The 21,134-nt window shown below is 42.6% G+C and overlaps 1 protein-coding gene across 7 annotated transcripts in view; it reads right to left on the bottom strand.

Annotated features, from left to right (window-relative positions):
• CUX1 (cut like homeobox 1) overlaps positions 1-21,134 on the bottom strand; it is a 264,153-nt gene that overhangs the window by 91,486 nt on the left and 151,533 nt on the right. For all 7 annotated transcript variants that reach the window (XM_065853071.2, XM_071816982.1, XM_071816983.1 and 4 more), the window contains exon 9: positions 4,807-4,855. In XM_065853071.2, the coding sequence (XP_065709143.1) occupies positions 4,807-4,855 (49 nt within the window). The remainder of the gene's footprint in view (positions 1-4,806; positions 4,856-21,134) is intronic.

The raw sequence follows: 21,134 nt of genomic DNA, 5'->3' as shown, positions 1-21,134 counted from the left end.
TCCTGGTCCTTCTCCTCCCTCCCCAGCACCTCTGCTCCCCGTTGGGCAGGGACAGCCCAGGGAAACATCTCCCCTCCCAGTGCTCCCAGTCACAGTGGCACTGGACCTCCCATTACAGCCAAGAGAAGAAAAACCTGGCTGGTTAATGTTCACCCGGCGACAGACTGCAGCGTGCTCGGGACATCAAAGCCGACAAATTCAAACCAGATTCTCTTGAGTTTGTGTGAACTGGGTTGGTGGTTTTTTTTTCAGACGCTTATAGGTTGGCCAAACTTGGGGCTTTCTTTTTTCTTTTGCTACTTGAAGCAACAGAAAATACAGCCCTGAGAAAAAGGCAAACCCTCCCTCATCAAGCGCCAAGCCCCTTCTCTTCAATATGGGCACAGCAGGCTCCTCACCAAAACCAAGAACAACTCCTAACGCGTGGGGAAGACCGGACTGTTTTTCCTAATCTTATTCTTAGAAATGGTTGAACAACTTTTCCTGAAATAAGAAAAGAGAATGCAGCCAGAGACAGACACTCAGTGCAGAAAATTGCTAAAACCTAGCGATCTTGCACAACTTGGAGTCACTGGAAAGTTCACGCGACCTTCTCTTTGTGTGAAACCGTCCCACTTTGGCTAAGAAACGCGTATGCCAGAGTACAGTTGCTTTCTATAAGTCACTGCTGAAATTCTTGGCTTCTTCCTTCTAAATCTACTACGTACAGCCTAGAAAATACACGATGAGCAGTGACAGTGACACTACTGCCTTGATGGAGATCATGCAAATCCGGCATTGTCTAAAAATGCTGTTTTTCTGGATGGCTCAGTCATGCGATTCCTCGTAATTTCCACACTGCTGTTTTTCTAGCATAGAGGTTCCTCCCTGGTAACAAAATATTTCAAAATACTTTCATTTGCCTTAATATAGCAGGTAAATATTGTGCTGTTCACAGTGGAGCCAGCAGGTCATGATCGTAATGCTGCCGTGTGCTTTCTAATTAAAAAAAAAAAGAAAAAGTCTTATACAATATATCCAGTTTAAATTATTCTCATTGTTTCCTGACAAGATAATGAATAGCGTGAACTGAGTGCTCTTCTCCTTACAGTAAAATGTTAATTTGATCAAAGACCAGCGGTGTGAATAGTAAAATGAGATACTTGCAAGCAAAAAAGTATAACCTTCCCCTTAAAGTTCCACCAGTCAAACTTATTACATGTTGAATTCAGTGCTACACGTGGCAAAATCTTCCTATGGGCTGGAAGTGTATATTAACGTGTATTAACATCACTGATTGGAAATTATAATATTCTAGGAATCAAACAATAAAAAATTCAAAGATGCTATATCCCAAACTATGATAAATCATTTATTTTGACAAGTAAGGGTAGTTTAGTTTTAATTATTTATTATTATACTTCGTAGCACATCAGAAAATATGCAGTGATTTATTGTGCAAAATGAAATCTTAATAAAACGAGTCCCTTCCCCAAACTACAGGATTATTAAATCTTCATGGAAATGTGAGAGTGAACTCTCAGGTTATTTTCGTTATCAGGCTGGTGGCTTAGTGAAGCGGGGAAGGAGTGGCTGACACGCCAGAGGCTGTGCTGCCATCCAGAGACCTGGACAGGCTGGAGAGTTGGGTGGGGAGAAATTTAATGAAATATAACAAGGGCAAGTGTAGAGTCTTGAATCTGGGTAGGAACAACCCCAGGTTCCAGTGTAAGTTGGGGAACGACCTATTAGAGAGAAGCGTAGGCGAAAGGGACCTGGGGGTCTTGGGAACAGCAGGGTGACCATGAGCCAGCACTGGGCCCTTGTGGCCAGGAAGGCCAATGGTACCTGGGGTGGATTAGAAGGGGGTGGTCAGTAGGTCAGAGAGGTTCTCCTGCCCCTCTACTCTGCCCTGGGGAGAGCACACCTGGAATATTGTGTCCAGTTCTGGGCCCTCAGTTCCAGAAGAACAGGGAACTGCTGGAGAGAGTCCGACACAGGGCAACAAAGATGCTGAAGGGAGTGGAGCATCTCCCGTGTGAGGAAAGGCTGAGGGAGCTGGGGCTCTGGAGCTGGAGAAGAGGAGACTGAGGGGTGACCTCATTAATGTTTGCAGATATCTAAAGGGTGAGTGTCAGGAGGATGGAGCCAGGCTCTTCTCGGTGACAACCAATGATAGGACAAGGGGTAATGCATTTAGTTAGATTTTGGCTTTAGCCAAAGACATCCAACCCATCCAAGCTCAGGATGAGGAGGGAACCAGACATGGGTTTCTCTGTCTCTCTCGTTAGGGTTACGGTTTGGGAGAAAATTAAAAATCAGTTTACACCTTGCACTAATGATACAATGGAGAGAAACAGAACTTTGCGGTCACTACCCCTTTTTCATTCTGAGCAGAAAATCGCAAAGCTCACTGGTATTTAAAGGTAATTATTTCTAGGAGCTAGTAATTTCTTCTGGGGATGATTGCACACAAAGAAGCCCAGAAAGCTCCAGCATGAAACCATTTGAGGATCCAAATGAGAAAAAATAAACACAAAAGGAAAAGAGAGGTGATTGAGTCTGAAGACTAAAAATGGTCCTCGCTTCACCCAACTGGAACCAAGGGTGGGAGTTCCAGGACTAGGTCTGTCCCCATGGATTTAATAATCCACAATATGGACACCTGGATCAACATCAGTAAGAACGTCCACCCCCTCCTACTGCACAACTGGGGCGGGAAACATCACCCTCACCTCTCCAGAGCCAGAGAAAGGGATTTTCTAGAAATATCAAATATTTAAAAACGCAATAGCAAATATTTTTCACGTTTTCAGTGGAAATGTTTTGCTGCTCCGTAAATTCCTGCTCCGAATCCCAGTGGTTTGGGTCAGTGTTAATTCCAGAGCAGCAAAACATCACATCAAAATCAGCAAGGCAGGCTATCCTCAAAGCAAGAGTCATGCTGAGCATTACTCTTTAAAGGTAGCCGTAATAATGGGGAATAAGTACTTACTGAAATGGTAAAAGGAAATGTTAATTTAACTATTAAATACATAATTACGTTAAGTACTTGTTTCTGCAATTGTAACACTTCAGCCTGATGCAAACTCACTTTCTGGCTTGCGCAATGCATTTAATTTCTTCCATTTCTTTTTTTTTTTTTTCAGCTCTAAAGAGGTAAAACACAGGAATTGCTGCTACAAAGATTACTTAGTTATAATTTACATAAGTGTTTTATAAAGGTAAAGCATCACACAAGACATGGACTACGGGTCTGTTTCACAGAATGACAGAGTGTCAGGGGTTGGAAGGGCCCTGGAAAGCTCATCCAGTGCAATCCCCCCATGGAGCAGGAACACCCAGCTGAGGTTCCACAGGAAGGCGTCCAGGCGGGTTTGAATGTCTGCAGAGAAGGAGACTCCACAACCTCCCTGGGCAGCCTGGGCCAGGCTCTGCCACCCTCACTGAGAAGAAGTTTCTTCTCAAATTTAAGTGGAACATTTGTGTTCCAGTTTGAACCCATTACCCCTTGTCCTGTCACTGGCTGTCACCAAGAAGAGCCTGGCTCCATCCTCCTGACACCCTTTAGATATCTGCAAACATTAATAAGGCCAAGGAAAATATCTTTCAAATTTCTCTATAAATGGACATATTCCATTTTAGTATGGCAACGAGGAAATCAGAAATACCCGTTCTTTAACCAGAACCACTCTTCCACTCTTCACTCCTTCTGGGTAAATTATTGCTACAACTTTGCAAAGCACACGGCCTTTGCAAAAACCACACAATAATTCTACCAAAGCACCTTTAACACCTACATCATTTCTAAAAAATCTACAGATTTTCAAATAACCACTAGCACTTTCATAAATATCTAATGCTGTCTACGAAAGTTATTTGACAGAACTAAAAACCCACTGTGCAAACCCCAGTTTTACTGACTCAATGATCAACCCAACAACTTACAAATCTGCCTTCTGCTTCATTTTTCCAATTTATAAAGAAAGATATATAAAAAAATACATATAAAGAGGAAAGGCTGGGAGAGTTGGGGTGTTCGGCCTGGAGAAGAGAAAGCTCTGGGGAGACCCTACTGAGGCCTTTCCGTACTTAAAAGGGGCTGATAAGAAAGATTGGGACAGGCTTTCTAGTAAGACGTGTTGCGATAGGACAAGGGGTGATGGTTTTAAACGAAAAGAGGGGACATTGAGGCCGGACATGAGGAAGAAATGTTTTACAACAAGGGCGGCTCATTGCAGGGGGGTTGGACGGTAACTAACGTGAAGAACAATACACTTTCTGTGAGCCCACCCAATTCACATCTGCAGGAACAAGTTATGATTTCTTTGCTCTCCTGCACGGCACAGTCTGATCCAACCCTTGCTAAAAATGTAATAAGGCTAATAAAACATACCAGAAATGGAAGGGAAAAGTCCAGAGAAGTCCACAAAAGCTGGAGCTGCAGCAGGTCAGGCCTCCCCAGGTCGGGCTCCAGGAGCCCTAGTGCCAAGACCCTTTAATTTGGGTAAACCAGCTACCTGCACGCCCAGGTAGGGGCCAACATGATGGATTTAAAAACACAGACTCAAGATTAACTATAGCAGAAGACTCAATTTTGAATTATTAGAGGGTAAATATATGGCAAGCACTACTCTGTTGTGCACAAAATCCTTATAGAGTATCCCTAAAGAGTTGTATTTTTCTCTAAATTTGCGTATTTTCTTACTCCACACAGTTACGACCGCTAAGTGCATCTAAAAGAACTGTCCTGAAATCCAAAAGAGAAGGAAAAAAAAAATCAAAGTCACACTTAGAATTTCACAAGGAACTCATTTAAAATCCTACCTGATTTGCTCTTTCAAGGTCTGTCATGATCATCTCGATTTCATCAGCCCTGGGAGAACAAGAGAGCAGAAGCACCGTTATCACACAAAGAATGCCTGCCATATGAGTTCATGCACTGCACAATTGCGACATTCATTCCAACAATACCAATTTTCAACGTTTTTTAAAAGGACACAGTCAGACTGATCAGCTAAGCTGAAATTCTCTTGGGTTTCAGCTCTGGGTTCTGCTTTGTGAGTCTCCAAATCCTTTGCTGCTCCCTTCTTGCAACACAACGGCGCATCGATAACTGAGCACATTCATTAGGTCTTTGAAGATCTTAGTCCCCAACCTTCACCAGAAGGGCAGGATCATCTTTCCTACGTGTAAAGGTGCTTCACAAGTGGTAATTATAGAGAAATCAAAGACTATAGCTCTTCAGTCAGCTACTTGTACTGATGCCCACAAAAATAGCCTGTTACTCTTCTGTTTCAGTGTGCGTATAAGTTTGGTTCTAAATTCAGCTAAAAAAAAAAATCACGATGTCAAAGAGACCAAGAAATTTAATTTTACATTATGCAGAAAAGAGTTTTTTGACACAGATTTATCAAACTCTAAATTCTGACTCATGCTCTTAATGTACTTTACAAAGCTTAATAGGAAGCTCAAAGGGTTGAAAACTACGCGAATAGTCAAGCAAGAATAGATCCTTTGCGCACGTGTGTTAGGCAGCAGGTACCAGCCCTGACCCTTTACAAACCCAGCATTTCTAAGACTTTACTCACACAAATGGCTCTAATCTGTAAGTATTTTTTTTACCATCATGCTGAATCACGGGCAAATATTTCCCACTCATACTCTCACCTGTGAAAGGTACCGGGAAAAGAGCCCACAGAGCTAGAAGTATGTTCTGTATCAATACAGAAAGACGTATTACTGCTCCCCAGACATTTTGCCTGTCTTGTATCTCTGGACCATATGGAAGCAATAAACGCTATCCTCATCTCCTCCGAACAGCAGCTTTAACCAGCAAGTCCTTTTGCAATCTGCCAACACCATAATGTCTGGTTTTTGTTTTTAATCTGCAGCAGATCATTATCAGTAAAAGCTGTGAAATACTGGAATTCCCTTCCGCTGCCGATGCAGAAAACTCTGGGTTTATTTTTTCTGCTGATCCCACAGAACATCCCTTTTTCTATGCAGGTGTTTGCAGGGAAAGATGGTTAATTGAAGTACATCAGGGTACCGGCAACACTCGACACTAGATCATTACACTGAATATTGACTTACTCTTCAACAGCATTTTAGGTTTCTGCGTGCACACTTAGGGAAATGCAGTAAAAGACCATAATAAGTAAATGTGTATGTATATAAATTAATGGAAAATTATTTTTAATTACAGCCTTTAATGTTGTCTGGGCAACACGAATTGCCTTTTGAAAAAGTCTTTTGGACAATAATGGAAAACAGATTAACATGTGTTTCTTGTGCAGGAGAAGCTAATGTACTCTTGCATTGGGAAAAAATCACGCACACGATGTTTTGAATTAATAATAAATAACAGACATTAGATACTGAATCAAACAATCACTCTTTGGGCAAATAAGGATTCAAAGTGCACAGGGAGAAACCAGAAGAGTAACCCGGGCAGGTCAACATAAGCCTATGATAACACTTTTAGCCTCCGTAGCTGCGAAAAATGTCTTTTGCTTTAGACTCCAGACCCAAAATATTTGTCCACCTTGTTAACCTGCATACAGAAAATACAGTATTTCACAGGGATGTCCCTAAACCCATGCAAAGTGACCCCATTATGTATCTATGACAGAGATGAGGGAAGAGAGCATCTTAAAGCGCCAAAAAAAGCGCCACCACCAAACCCTCACAAAAATGTTTCCCAGCATTTCATAAATATTTTTAGCTGGGATAGTTTAAGGATCCTCTTTATATAAGCTTATGCATTCACATTGAATTTATATGTGGATGCCTCAGGTTCTATGGAGCCAGTGAATGATGTCTGGCTTTTGTCACACGCCTCCCGGGTGGGAGCTGGGAACGTCCCATCCCGACGCGCCGGCTGCAGCTCCGCCGGGCCCGGCTCCCGCTCCCTTCGCTGCAGGGTCTGCAAAGCAACCAAATCACCGCCCCTGCTCCCAAAAAGGGGGTGGAAGTATCAGCCGAAGGCCTGAAAAACCGCACAACTTGAGAAGAGCAAAGGACTCCGAGGAAAAATGAGGCGCAGGGACTGAGGACAGTCCTATATTGAAATGGACAGAAGTATTAAGACTGGTATTTGTAAGCTGTTTCGGCTGGGGTCAGGATTTAAGAGCTGTATTATGGCACTGCTATATGCAGCCAATTACAAAAAAAAGGCGATTGAGGATGTAGAATGTCATAAAAATGACATTTCTGCCCTTCAGCGCGCACAGATAATTCCGACTGAAGCCGGTAGAAGTGTCAAACTGTAGCCAAGGGCAAAACTGTCCCTTTGTCCTTGTATCCAGACACTGATCCTGAGCTCCCCTTTCCCCTCATACATATTTTTCCTACCTAGCTTTTGCACACCTCATGTGTCTCTGCACACCTAATGAAAGGATGCAACACCCCCCAAAAAAACCCAAGCACAACCTCTCCAGTCGAGCAGTCTGCACACCAGCGCGGCTTAATGCTGCAACCAGAAATGTTACCTTTAAGTAAAGTAATGAATTAAATGACTCGTTATTCTTTCCTAGCGCAAGTGTCAACAGCATTCAGAAGAATCTTCCAAAGGAATTCAGTCTTTTCATTTTAAAAGCTCAGCTACCACATCAGAAGCTGGCACTCAGCAGTCGAAAGTCACTTATTTGAGAGAGTCTCTAATAGCTACGTTCACTGTTTGCTCAGCAGAAGCATTTATTATAAAATAAATTACAGTTCTCACACCTTTTATGCACTCACAGAAACAACTTGATTTATTGGATTTATTGTTTACAAAGCACCCTGTCAAATTCAAACCTGCAAGGGACAAGGAAACTCCACTTCGGCTGAGTTGGTCCCACACGGGTCATTTTTGATGTATTTGCCATCCACCGCATCTGCTCATTTTCAGCCCTATTTCAATATTTATTTTTAGTTCAACAAAATTACTTGTCAGGCAAAACACCACCCAGCCCAAGGCTGCGGCAGCTTGTCCTGCAGGTTTGCATTGAAAATCTGGGGAGAACCTCGAAGGGAATCATGGCCAAGTTTAGCAAATCCATGGCTATACTGACCCTAAATTGCTGATCAGAGCCATTCCATGTGAACTAAACTCACTTAGAAGAGACACAGATCTGATGATTTTACTTTTTCCCTCCTGAAGCAACACACAGCTCGAGCTCTTGGAAGTTCCCGGATTCCCTCATCACCCCAAAGAGAAAAACCCCAAAGTCTGTGTTTCTTTGGAAAGATACAGAGAATGAGGGTAATCAGTAACAATTAGACCTTCTGCTAAAACACAGTGATATTTATGGTGGTTTAGAGCAGATTTCTACATGGCAACCCAAAATTATTCAGGGCTTGTCAATGGTGATACTTTCTAAATATTAAAACAGATCATGTTGTTTGCAGGACCACATATTATCTGCCCTGTGTAGTAGTATAACCATTCATCTGATCGAATTCCTTATGATCTCTGTGTTACAGGAAAACCAATCATGTAAGCCAGAGAGTTCTTCTGTATTCCAGCGAGTTTGTTCTAAGTTTCAACACTGTCAGGCTAAGAAATCTAGGAAATCAGATTTTAAGCACAAGCGTTTGGAGCTACAGAATAAGCATTACCAGGTAAAAAGAATCTGAGCTGTTGAAAGAGCATGATGATGAAACATTCCATTATTTCTTCCCTTGCTACTGTATTTGAAGTGAAACCCAAAATGCATTAAAAGCTATAGATTTTACAAGGTATACGCTTTTACCAGTTATGAAAGACCTCTCAAAGCTTGCACACCATCTAAAAAACAAACCAACCAACCATTTAAGGAGTTCACAAAAAAGCACAGCACTTTTCAGTTCGATTGCTTATAGGAAATGAAAACTCCAGAAGGGCTCAGTTTTCTTTTTAAGATCAAGATAACCCATTAGATTTGAAGAGCACAAGGAACTGGGAACATGGAAGAAGCTCAGTTTCTTTTTCTAAATAAAATTAAATCAGATGAAACTGTCTCCCATAATATACTCCTGCAAAAGCTGGGAGCCCATGGCTTGGACAAGTGCAGTCTCTGCTGGGTTAAGAGCAACAAGACTCGAACACAAGAGATATGGGGAGAGGCTGAGGGAGCTGGACTTGTTCAGTCTGGAGAAGAGGAGGCTCAGAGGTGAGCTCAGCACTCTCTAGAACGACCTGAAGGGCAGTTCTAGCCAGGGGGGATTGGTCTCTTCTCCCAGGCAGTCAGCAATAGGACAAGGGGGCATGGGCTTCAACTCTGCCAGGGGAAATTGAGGCTGGAGATTAGAAAGCAATTCTGTGCAGAGAGAGTGGTCAGCATTGGAATGGCTGCCCAGGGAGGTGCTGGACTCACCGGCCCTGGGGGTTTTTAAGCTGAGATTGGACATGGCACTTAGTGCCATGATCTGGTCAATGGACTGGAGTTGGACCAAGGGTTGGACTGGATGATCTCTGAGCTCTTTTCCAACCCAGTCCATTCTGTGATTCTGTAAAAAAAAACCCTAAACAGCACGAAGTTCTTCATTTGCAAGCGAGAATAATCTGGACTTCATGATTAAAATCCAGTTGATCCAACTCCTTCATCTAGAGACTGGCTTAAAGAGGCAGAAACAATTCCGTTTTGATTAACATGACAAGCGAATGGTTTGCCAAATCTTGTGGCTACAGCCCCCTGAACATTGAAACTTACTGAACCTTGAAGGAAACTGCTGTTGGATCCTTCATACATGGAAAGACTGAAAAACACAGATGACACTTTGGAAATTGCAGTCAGTGGTGTGGCCAAGAAACTCCACCAGCAGGGCACATCAGTATTTTGGTTTGGAAAAAAAACCAAACAACATTTTTTCCCACACATTTGTTTTCTTTCAAAACATGTATAAGTTTACTGGTCAGAGTGAACGGTATATGGAGCCACTGGGGCTTGTTAAAACGTTCTAATTACTGAAACGTTTACACAGGCAATTTCAAACTAAAAGCAGGCCATTATCAACTAATGTGCATTTATTTTTCATTAAGAAAAAAGAAAATCCTACTTGTAACATGTATCTATGATTGTCACAGGGCAGATTTTGGCCAAATTAGGTAAACATCTTTGCCCCTTGAAATCAGACAGTATCATCTAGTACTTTGCTAGCACAAGATAAAATGGGAAGGATTATTTGGGACTTTTGGGAGGGGAAGAAGGAGAAGGGCCAGAGCATTTGAAAAAAGACCAAAAGTGCAGTGCATTGAGTTTTTCAAGTTTCAATACAATTTTGATCAAGGAAGGTTCATGGGTCTAGGAAATAATTTCAGATCACTAAACAATGTCAGAACTGCCTGCAGCCCAATGATCACAGCATTCACTCAGGACTTGGGAGCATTCCAGTATTTCAATATGCATTTCTATTTTTTCTTTAAGCAAAAAAGCAGGATGATGAATTTCCTACCTAAATTCAAGACTCGGACTAAGCCCTGCTGGTAGATGCCCTTGTCTAATCCCTGCAACTCTAAAACTTGCTTAGGTAGAACCAAATGCTTTCTTTGAATCTCTTACAAAGTTTCCTATAGAAGGTTTCAGGAATTTCTAGGATTCATAATGACTGTAATCCAACAAACATCCACTAGATAAATCCAACTTTAATGCTAATACAACCTCCAAAAGCAATAGACACCAGGGTTGTACAAAGGAAGAAAAAGAAGCTATTTCAGCACAGCACGTCAAAGGGCAAGGACTCACACACTTTTTACTACTAAGTTCTCAAATCTACTTTTCAAATTGCAAGAGCTATAGGTTAATATTTTCTTTCACAGCAGCTCTCTAAGGATCTCCAGATCAGATAATCCTTTTTCCAATGTCATATAAATCCAGGCCTCTTGTAAAAGAATTTCTCTGTTCAGGGATTCATAAATCCACCAACTTTAGTAATGAATTGGGTGTTTCCTCTCCTAGGAACTCAATTGAAGAAAAAATCCTCTCTGTGCTAAGCAGTGAAACACTGAAGGCTTTAAATTGAGAGATCAAAGAAATGCTGGTTTCAGGTGCTCCAGCGATTACAAAATACGTCATCTGGATTAATCTGGGGAATTGCTAAATGTCCCCTGTACACTGTGCAGACCCCTCTTTGCAGTTTGCCCACACCAAATCGAGTTCCTCCCCAGGCAAAAAGGAGCAAGAATTATAACTTATTAAGGTTTTTTGGGTCTATAAGAATTAATTTCATTGCTAGCTTTGTATCCATGCAGTGCACTGCTAACAGATTCAAGCTGAAAAAATAAACTAAATCTCATGCAAGGATTTCTCATTAAGCACATCAGGTCAGTATCGTAAGCACCGGGATCAAGCAGTTGCAGCAGCTGCAGGTATGATCTTCAAATAACCGCTGTCTTAGCCCCTTGAAAGATGTCAAGTGATCATCAAATATTGATAAAGGTTAAAGAAACTGCTTATAAAGCCCAAGATATTGAGCAATACCTGGACGTTACAAGACAAGAATCATCTGGATCGTTAGAAGGAAAACACCCTATGGAATAAAACAACTTGCAGTCAGTAAAAAACCTGCTTTCTAAGAAAATCTGCACAGCACTTTGTTTTCTCTTTCACGGCTGTGGCAGGATGCAAACCCCCCTCTCTCCCCCTCCCTCCTTCCCTCTCTCTCTGCTGTTTGAGGCCAACAGCTTCTTTTGTTTGGCCCCAGAGCCCCTGGCCAGGGCCATTAGCAGAAGGGAGTGCCGAGGGCCAGGGAGTCGCTGCACGCCTGCGGCCAGTGTGGGGGATGTTTGGAGGCTTCAGGGGCACCCACAGCCAGTGTGGGGGTGCAGAGAAGCTTCTGGAATGCCCACAGTCAGATCTGATCAGGCTATAAAAATGGGATTCTCGTCGAGACTCGGCCTCTTGCGCCGATCTCTTGGAGCACGAGCCAGATGCTGCCGCCGAGAGCCCCCCCGGGGCAGAGACTCCGCTTGCCTCGCCGCCACGGGTGTGAGCAAATCTACCCTCACAGGATTGTGAGCGTATCTACTTTCCGTGCACATTTGCACTTGTATTTATACTTTCCGTGCACATTTGCACGCGTACTTTCCGGATTTGCAGGATCAAGTCCTCGGGGTGAGGAACGCGGTCTCCAGGTTCAGGTTACGATGAGCACTGACGCTCAGAGGAGTCGATTCAGACAAACAAACATTTCCAGCTGCCTCTCTGGCCACTGCCAACCCGCGCTGCCCTGGGTACAGGAGTCACTGCCTGATCCAATATTCCGGCTCTGAGGATTTTCGAACAATGCAAGATGACACAGATGCGGAAAACTCTCTATTTCCTAGTGCCTCCTGTTACAAATTGAGTGAGCCTGCTGCAATTCTCCTCTCCTGACTTCAGCTGATTCAATAACGCACCAGAATCTGAACACAGACGCCCTTCCCTCTCCCTCCCTTGTACACAAAGCGCATCAAAAGCACGGAATTACTCCTGACTTGGCCTTGAGCAGCCAACATGATGTCAATTTTACATGTTTTATAAAGCAACAGCATGTAGAAAGCAACTCAAATGCAGGTCATATCAAGCATGTGACCCACAGAGCAATCAAAGACTGCCTGAAACTGTCATTCAAGGTTCAATCATCTTCTTGCAGGAAAAATGAAACATCTGTGGCCCAGAGAATTATGTATTGCATAATTCATCTGGTGTCTGCCACAGCAGCCATTTTAATGCTCTAGTGATAAACATGTTTGATAATTTTTGTTTTGTTTCCTGCCGCCTCCATGGTATTTCTGTTTATCTACCCATGCTACAATGGGTAACAAATACACAAAACAGTGTTATATTCGGCTGATAAGATGTGGGAAATCAGCAGCCTTATTAATCACATTAAGGCAGCATCATTATTAAACCTTATGTCCCCTGTAACTGTTCTCATTTTGGTTCATTTGGGTACGCTCTGGAGCTCTATTTGATGATGAAATCACTGTTTCCCAAGGATCCAAAGATGAGTTTTAAAGGTCTTTCTATTCCAAATTTGCTCTCCTCATACCCAAAGCAAGTTTCACACTGTTTCCCAGCTTTTGCAGCCTCTCATGACTTTCTGATGCTGATGTTAGCAGGAGGAAAGCGAACCTCACACCAGGCAGAGGACCCTCCCTCTTGCCCACTTATTCCACTACGGGCTTTGTGGTCTGTGCTACGAGAAACCCTCATCTAGAGCATCCTTTCCAAGCCATTTTGGGAAGTGACTGTTTTATTAATGGTATCTTAGTTCAGTTTAATCCCAAACTCAGAACCTTCCTGCTTCACCTCCTTTCAGCACGACCTGCAGAGGTGGGAACCGTAAAGCCCGAGGTCTGTGCTTTGGTCTCTGGGTTTTCATTCCTGCTGCCCAAGTGTCCCATTTCTGCAACTCGCTCACAGAGCTTCAGATGTCAGTTAATTTGTTGCACAATTAAACCAACTGGCTATCATTTGTACAAAATTTAACAGACTGGGTCAATACCACTTGCTCCAAAAAGGTGCTTTGCCCAATGGACACAAACAAGCAACAGCCTCTGAAGCGGAGTCAGGTGTATTCTTACCCATTGTCATGATTTAGATTCTACAGGAGTCCCATAGTGAGGAAAATCCTCACTACAAAGCAACAAGTCACCACTATTATTATCTCAAGCCCGATTTGGTAGGAGCAGAATCTGGCCCGATACCCAGGAAGCTTTGCACGCCGGTTCCTGTGATGCTCTCCATGGAGGTGAGTCAGTGGATAAAATAACACCTTCTCCTGTAAGCCCAAATACAAATTAACACCGTTCCCTCTCGATTGTTCCTATAAAGTTGTTTAGACAGTATCTATTGGTACAATATCAGCTGTTTGACCTGTGCTTTGTACCTGCCCCCATTGCCGCTTCCTCCCGCAACATTTCCAGGTCACTCCCAGCTCTCACCTCCCAGCCCACAAAAAGAATTTCAGATTATGGATGTTTTCCAGCAACACACACGCGGCTCAGCCGCTGCTCCCAACCCGCCGCCCTCCGCTCCAGTGGATTACTGCTCTGCGTTTCCCAGCCACTCCTGACTCCTACAAGACCCAGCAGAGCTCCCTGTGCCTGCGATTTCTAATGCTGTTAATTACTGCCCAAGTCAATCATCGGCTTCCGAGTTAATTCAGGAGGGGAACTGAGGAACTGCAAAGGGGTCACCGAGCAGGCTGGCACTAAACCAGACCGCACGGACACACGGACAGGCTGCCTGTGGACACACGGACAGGCGGCTCCACCCCCCCCCCACATGAGCCAAACTTACCACTTTTTATTTTAATCGAAAAAAAAAAGTATAACAAATTATAAAATAAAACCTTCCTTAAAGATCAAGTCTTAACTGATTAACTCCGCAACTCGCATAAGCTGTAATTGTCTCTCCAAAGAAATAATAATAGGCAGTTTGGCATTTTGGAAATACAGCACCTGCAACAATTTACTTATTTTTACTGATGGAGTTAAAATAGGTAATTTATCCAAAATTAGAAACCTTAATTGCAGACATCTCAGATGTCATTCTGTTTTATCGGAATGGTAATACCTTAGACTGTGAAGAATCAGCAGGAAGAATTGTCTGTGCTTTAATATCTAAAAATACACACAAACATTTTAATAATATCACTGGAGTTGCAATGTGTAAAATCAGTACATGGATCTTGGCAAGGTCCTGGAGTTTATTTGCCCCCTTTTTTTTTCCATTTTATTTAGAATCACCATGTCACACTTGAAAAATCACTTCAGGTTTTGAGTAGTTACAATCCCCAAATGGGCAATTTTCCCTCGTTCTACATCAGTGCTAAAAATCACATATTTCTGTATGTTTGTTTTCCTTAAAACAAAAATAACCTCAACAATTGAAGACTGTTCACAATTTTTACTATAGCAACACACATATTCCAGACTCATCTTTAGGAGTTTCCTTCCAAAAACACTCAACTGCAGAAAGAGCTGAGCAGCTTAGTCATTCTGAAAATCTAGGTACTCAGTAATTTCTCCGCTAACTTATCCTTTATCGTTGTGCATCACCGTAAGAACCCATAAAATACTTCTCTTTAACTTACCTCAGTCTATATTCAGCGAAACAGATTTAAGCCAGTTTGAAAATAAAACAGCGCAGTAAGCAATTTTACGTACAGGTGTCACAGCACCCCCATAGATCAAGGGAAATTACTGTTTACCAGCACCGCAATGACAGAGCATCAGCTCCTACCTTGGCGAGAACAGTAATATTCCTATGGCCTGAATGTGTATTAGGGTAAATATAACAGACTAAAGAAGAGAAAGTCACACCTATTTCAATAGTAGCTGAAAAGCTCAAGTTCTCTCTCTTCTGTCCACTCTACCCAGTCTGATTTGGTGCCCGGTGCTATGGAGTGTAAGACAACGTCCTACATGGCTTTGGGAGGATTTACTGGCATGAAACAAGATAAATATGTCCACTAGGCTGATAATCTCCAATTTGCTATTTCTTATCAAGCAGCTTACGTATCCCCCCAAGCACACACAGGCACCCAAACATGATAACATCTTGCTTCCCAACATTGTCCAATGCACCTGTAGCATCTGGTTGGAGCTTTATAACAGCCAACAAAAAGGCACTATTTAGTGATGGAATCTGGATAAAAATGCAACTTGTTTTTGCCTTTTGCCTTTATCTCTGTAAAGGACTTGCACATTGTGCAAAGGAAAAGCTAAATGTTGGCTCTGCAGTAGCACAGCATTCAAGTGGGAGATGTATGTGGGGAAAGCTTTAGGTGCTTTTGGCTTTAGAAGCGAATATAGGTAATGTGCCTATTCTCTGCTAGCTACTCAAGCAAGTATTTCCTTCTGGCTATTGAAGAAAACAGCATTAAATGGTCTCTGATAGAGGCAACTGATGTCCTTCTATCCAGTAAATGGATTGAAAATATCATAAAGCATGACGGGAGACGTGTTTACTGCATATTTCGAGTAGGTTTTCCCTTTCCCATGAGCTATGCTGAAGATTAACAACCAGGATGATTGCTATCTTCATAATAATGTATCCAATTACCAATACGGTTTTCTCTTTTCCCAACTGGTTCCAGCTTCGCTCTGAATGGAAGCACTGCTGTCAAACTGCAATCGTGCCACCATTTCGCAGTTTCAGTTTATAGCCATCGATACCATGAATCTGGGTGGCCTGAGTGACAAAGCTGAAAAAATAGAACAAAAAAGGGCCAGAAAGAAGGAAAGGAGGGAAGGGGAGTGCACAGGACAGCAAAAACAAACTGGAGGAAGGAGGAAAGGAAGATGTGCACACCAAGTACCAGTTCATTATCTCTTAATGGAGACGGATGCCGGTGACACGGAACAACGTCCAGGTCCCCAGATGTGACTCAGCGCAGCTTCACTCGAGTCGCTTGTACCAGCAGAGTATCCAGAGTATTTGATTTTTACATCTTTACTGAACACATAAAGCTGCTCAATTATTCTCTAACTTAAGTCCCCAGTTGTACCAGATCGTGCGAGATGCTCGCTAATATGATTGACAGATTGCCTGAATACAGAGAATCTAAACTAGATATGTATGAGACAGTGAAATTACTTTAAATAATCCTTCATGGCAAAACCCAACAGCACTAGGTACTACTGTACACCCTTGGAGGACAACACTGCAGTATTTTCTCATTTAACCTTTTATAATTTTATTTGCAGAACCACTTTTCAAGTTTTCTGTTTCCCTTTCAACAGTTGTTTGGCCTTTAAAATACTGCTAAAGTAAAACAGCTTCAGGCTTGACTAATATTGTAGTCTGTGGTATGGAACTGTTTGATTATTCTGGTTCCACAGTTAATATAATGGGTTTAGTATTTCTACAGAAGGGGAGTTTGAAGTGGAAATAACAGTTTTCTGTTGCTAATGACAATTTCTCAGTATTTCTGCTATATCCAAAAGACACACTAATGGCCGAGGTCTGAAGGTGGATGAAAATCATCCTTCCTAAATGCAAGAAATAGCTGTAGCACGGAAAGGAGGTAAGAGAACGCTGATCTACCTGTTGGATTTGCCTGGTTTTTAATGCATTTCTAACCACTTAACAGCCACAAGACCAGAATCTGCTTAATGAGTAATTTCACACTGTTTAGAACCTTCGATGGCCAAACACCCTTCCCTGGCTGTTCCCTGACACCACTGCAAAAATGCCCGTTCCTACTGTTTTGGACTCCGTTAGGTATTTATTTATATGGAGCACGAACCTGTACACGAGCACAGCCACACAAGAAGGGGAATTTTCCCTTCTTTTACCCCAAGTGGCCATTTTGTGCCGCCGGTTCCTGCACTGTCTGCGTAAAACTTTTCAACTTTCCAAATACAGCGTATCTGGTCTTCCTCTGTTTTCTCCGGGCTGAGCTCCTTTTATGGCATTAAGCAGTAAATCAGTGATTCAGGGAACCTTCCTCTGCCTCTGAAGTGTTTTACAAACAGCGCGGAGGGGCCAGACTCGCCGGCCCCTGCAGCCGCGCTCGCTTCTGCCCCGGAGCCGCATCTTCCTCCCAAACCACGGCCCAAAGCGTGCAGCAAACCCTCCTTTGATGTTGTATCAGGAACAAGACCACCCTGCTGTCGCACACCAAAAGCAAAGGGCTGGGAGGGAGGGTCTGTATGGGCAGGATGCACTAATACATTGTAAAGGTCACAAATTTCACCCAGGGGCTTTGTTTATTTAAACTTGTTCCCCGAAATGATCAATAATGAAGTTTTCCACAGACTGTGTGTCCTGGTTTTGTTAAAAACAAGTTTCTCTTTTAGTCAATTTGCCTGTCAGCTAAAGCTTCATATTAGCTGCATTTTCCTGGCAAGTCAGATACGTGTTTTGGTGAACGCAGCAATGAAATGAGAGGTTATTGATAACAACTGATGCACAGCTCCCGAGAGGGCAACGAGAAACAGGCGACCAAGAAACTGACCAACGGAGTATAACATCCCATTCACCTGAATACTTCATATAAAAGTGGGAGATCACGAGGATCTCGTCTTTTTTTCCTTATGGTCGACATTAGGAGAGGACCTTGCTGGTCGTCCCTGCGAACTGAGGCCTGGTGACAGACTGAATCCAGCTCCGGTTGGCTGCCGAATCCAGTCCAGGACTTCGGGTGCCGGCCCTGCAGTTGCTGAGACTTTCAAGATTGGTTTTGTATATTTTGTATTATTTTTCTCTATTTTATCAGTAGCATTAGTAAAACATTTTTAATTTTCCCAGCTCTACTCTCTCTGTCCTTCTTTCCCTCCTGATCGCCTGTCCTGAGTGGGAAGGGGGGAGAATGAGGGGCTGAAGGGGGAAGGGGGGCAGAGGGTTTTATTGTCACCCCACATTCAAAACCTCAACACCATGTAGATTCTTTCAGAGTCGCAATGTCTTCAGTACAGCCAACCTTACTGCGATACCAACACTGTGTAGGTAGAAGACACAAGAGAATGGGAATGAACTAGAACACAGCTTTCAAAGTTTTGTTACTACAGACATCAGACACTATTTATTCACCAAAAATAAAGTAACAAGAAGCGCCAGAGAGAAAGCAAAGCTTATCTACCATCCACTACACAGAGAGATTGTCAAACACCGGCCTGGGTGAGAAGCGGTGTGTGCCCGGCACGTCCCAGCGCTGCCCATGGACCGGCACCGCGGCCCCGGCGCTGCCGAAAATCAATCCCGCAGGCAGCAAGACAAATAAGTCATCTGTATCGCAGCTAAAATATGTTTTTGATCAATAACAGAAAATTAACTCCCACTCCTTTGCCAAGAAAATAGATTATTTAATCAGGGTGCAGACAGATAGAGAGGTTACACAATCAGAAATGGCTCACTCTGCTATATTTAGTGGCCGCGCTCTGCTGGTGAAGAGGGCAGAAGTACACCCGTTATCGGTTACCGGCCCTCCACTTAAATGGTTTTCTGATGAGTTAAGCTGCTCCGACATACTTAACATCAAGATATTGTATATTTAAAACGAGTACAACAACTATGATGGTATGAAGACAATGAAAAGTGAAGAGACAAAGCCGTTGCTGTCCTACGGATAGTTATCCAACAGGGTTAAAGGATCAAGTCCCAGCTAAAACTTCTACATTGGGGATCTACAACAGGGATTTCTAAGCTTTCTAAATTTCAGACCACCTGGAGCTTTTCATCAGAGGATGAACACTGGTATAGCACATTCCCAGCTTATGACTGGTTGCCTTTCACAGTTATTTCTGTGATCTCTTCGCGATAACCGGTGGAATTGCAAGAATTTGCAGAACACACAGAAAACCACTAATCTCGATCATCAACACGGAGCTCGCTTAATAACACTGCAGCCTGAGTGGGCACGGTGTCCGAGATCCACGCTGTCTTCATTAGAAGCTCAAAGAAATGTCTGTCCACAGACAGCCCCCAGATGGAAACGTCTTCAACCCAACCGTCTTTCCTCCCCTACCAAATAAACACTAGCAAATAAATGCAATTACAGCTGAAGTCAAGCACTACTAGCTTTTATGGTTTTAGATATTCCAAAATTTAAATAAGGCATCAGAAAAACCAACAGTTAAACTAAGGGCTGATTTACTGACCATCCACACTTAAAAGGGAAAGAAAACCCCCTGTTCCTAACTGGAACGTGGAAAGAAAACAATGTTTAGTAGAGTAGCCAGTGATTAACACGGGTAACTACCACTTCTCATATTGTTTTAGGTATCAAAAGCAACTATATCAACCGGTATTTGCATCAGATTCTAGAGCTGATTCACTCGGCGCACAGAAGTGACGGTGGTTCTGCCTTTAAGGTGTATTCTTGTCCCTGGGATGTCCAGCTGAGACATTCAAGAGAAGCAAAAACTTCAGGCACACAAAAAATCCTTAGTGATCGCAGTATTTTAGCGAGATAAGAAAACAAACAGTATAAACAGAAATCAAACTCTGCTGCTTCAGTGCACCAGATACCTTAAAGATCCCTCCAATGTTTAGGAAAGCTAGAGAGGAAAGAAAGCACTGTGCCCATTAAAAATAATAATAATAATAAAAGATAATTATAGCTGGCTCCAAATGTTAACAGTTTAATAGTTACAGGATCTAAGTACTGTAAATGACTAATGCATGCAGCAAATGTATTCGCAACAGCGTACAAAACAAAGCCCTTAAAAGTAGATAGCTCTGGAAAAATAAAAAGGATAAAGTGTTTTATAACGTAAGCTCTGAAGAACATGACATTGAGAAAGTCTCTGTATTATCTTCCTTTTGAGACTGGCAACAAGAACACGTCCTTGACTTGCCAAGATGAGGAAATGCCAATAACGCACAATTTGGGAGCTGCAGACACCTGCGTGAACGCAGCAACAAAGCCGCGTCTCTACAATTCTATAAAGAATGAGATATGATAGGTGAATTTCTTCTATCTGCACAAAAAGTCACACCATATTTTAAGACGGTCATCCACGCCTCCAGCCAAGGAGAGATTGCTGATAAATGTGACTAACAACTGGAATAACTAACAAATCTCTGCTTTTTATTTACCATGTGCCATTTTGTGTGTATGTTTTTTGCCAGCAATATTCAAAACCGCAACTTTAATCCCCACCGCATCGTGACTACTGTTCTACTTTTAATAAACTATCAACATTTCCCCCAAATAACTAATGAAATAGGAGCACAGAAATCAATCCATTCACCTCACGTCTTGCAAACAAATTCTAACCTGCTGTTTTATTCAACTAAAAGAAGCTTCTGGAGGCATAGCTGAGTAGCCACCAGTTACAGGTTCAAGTTGCTTATTAAAAAAGGGATGTTTTGCCTCAATCTGTGTGAAGACATTGTTTTATCATACAGGGGATGGACGGAGAAGCCATGGAGAGCAGGAGCCTTCTGGCCTTTATTTCCTTCGTGGATGATCTGCTGCTGAGCTAAACCCAGCAGCTCTGCTGGCTAAAACTTCTATATATTTCTATTATCAAAGGCAGAAATTCTGTCGAGTAATGCTTTCATTCAATTTGCTCACCATGTTCTCTGTCGGTGAATGTATCTGATTTCATGTAAATGTGATTAAATAAATCAGACAATGCTAGGCTGTATCGGTCTCAAGAGGTTCTAGTTCAAGATGTGAAATACTTGCCCCAATAAGCACAACTTGAACTAAACCTTGTGTGTTCTGGATTTTTATTGCCTTCTTAACCTCAA

This window comes from Patagioenas fasciata, chromosome 19, assembly GCF_037038585.1.
Source record: "Patagioenas fasciata isolate bPatFas1 chromosome 19, bPatFas1.hap1, whole genome shotgun sequence".
Taxonomy (NCBI): Eukaryota; Metazoa; Chordata; class Aves; order Columbiformes; family Columbidae; genus Patagioenas; species Patagioenas fasciata.
This window is presented reverse-complemented; position numbering and strand designations above follow the sequence as displayed.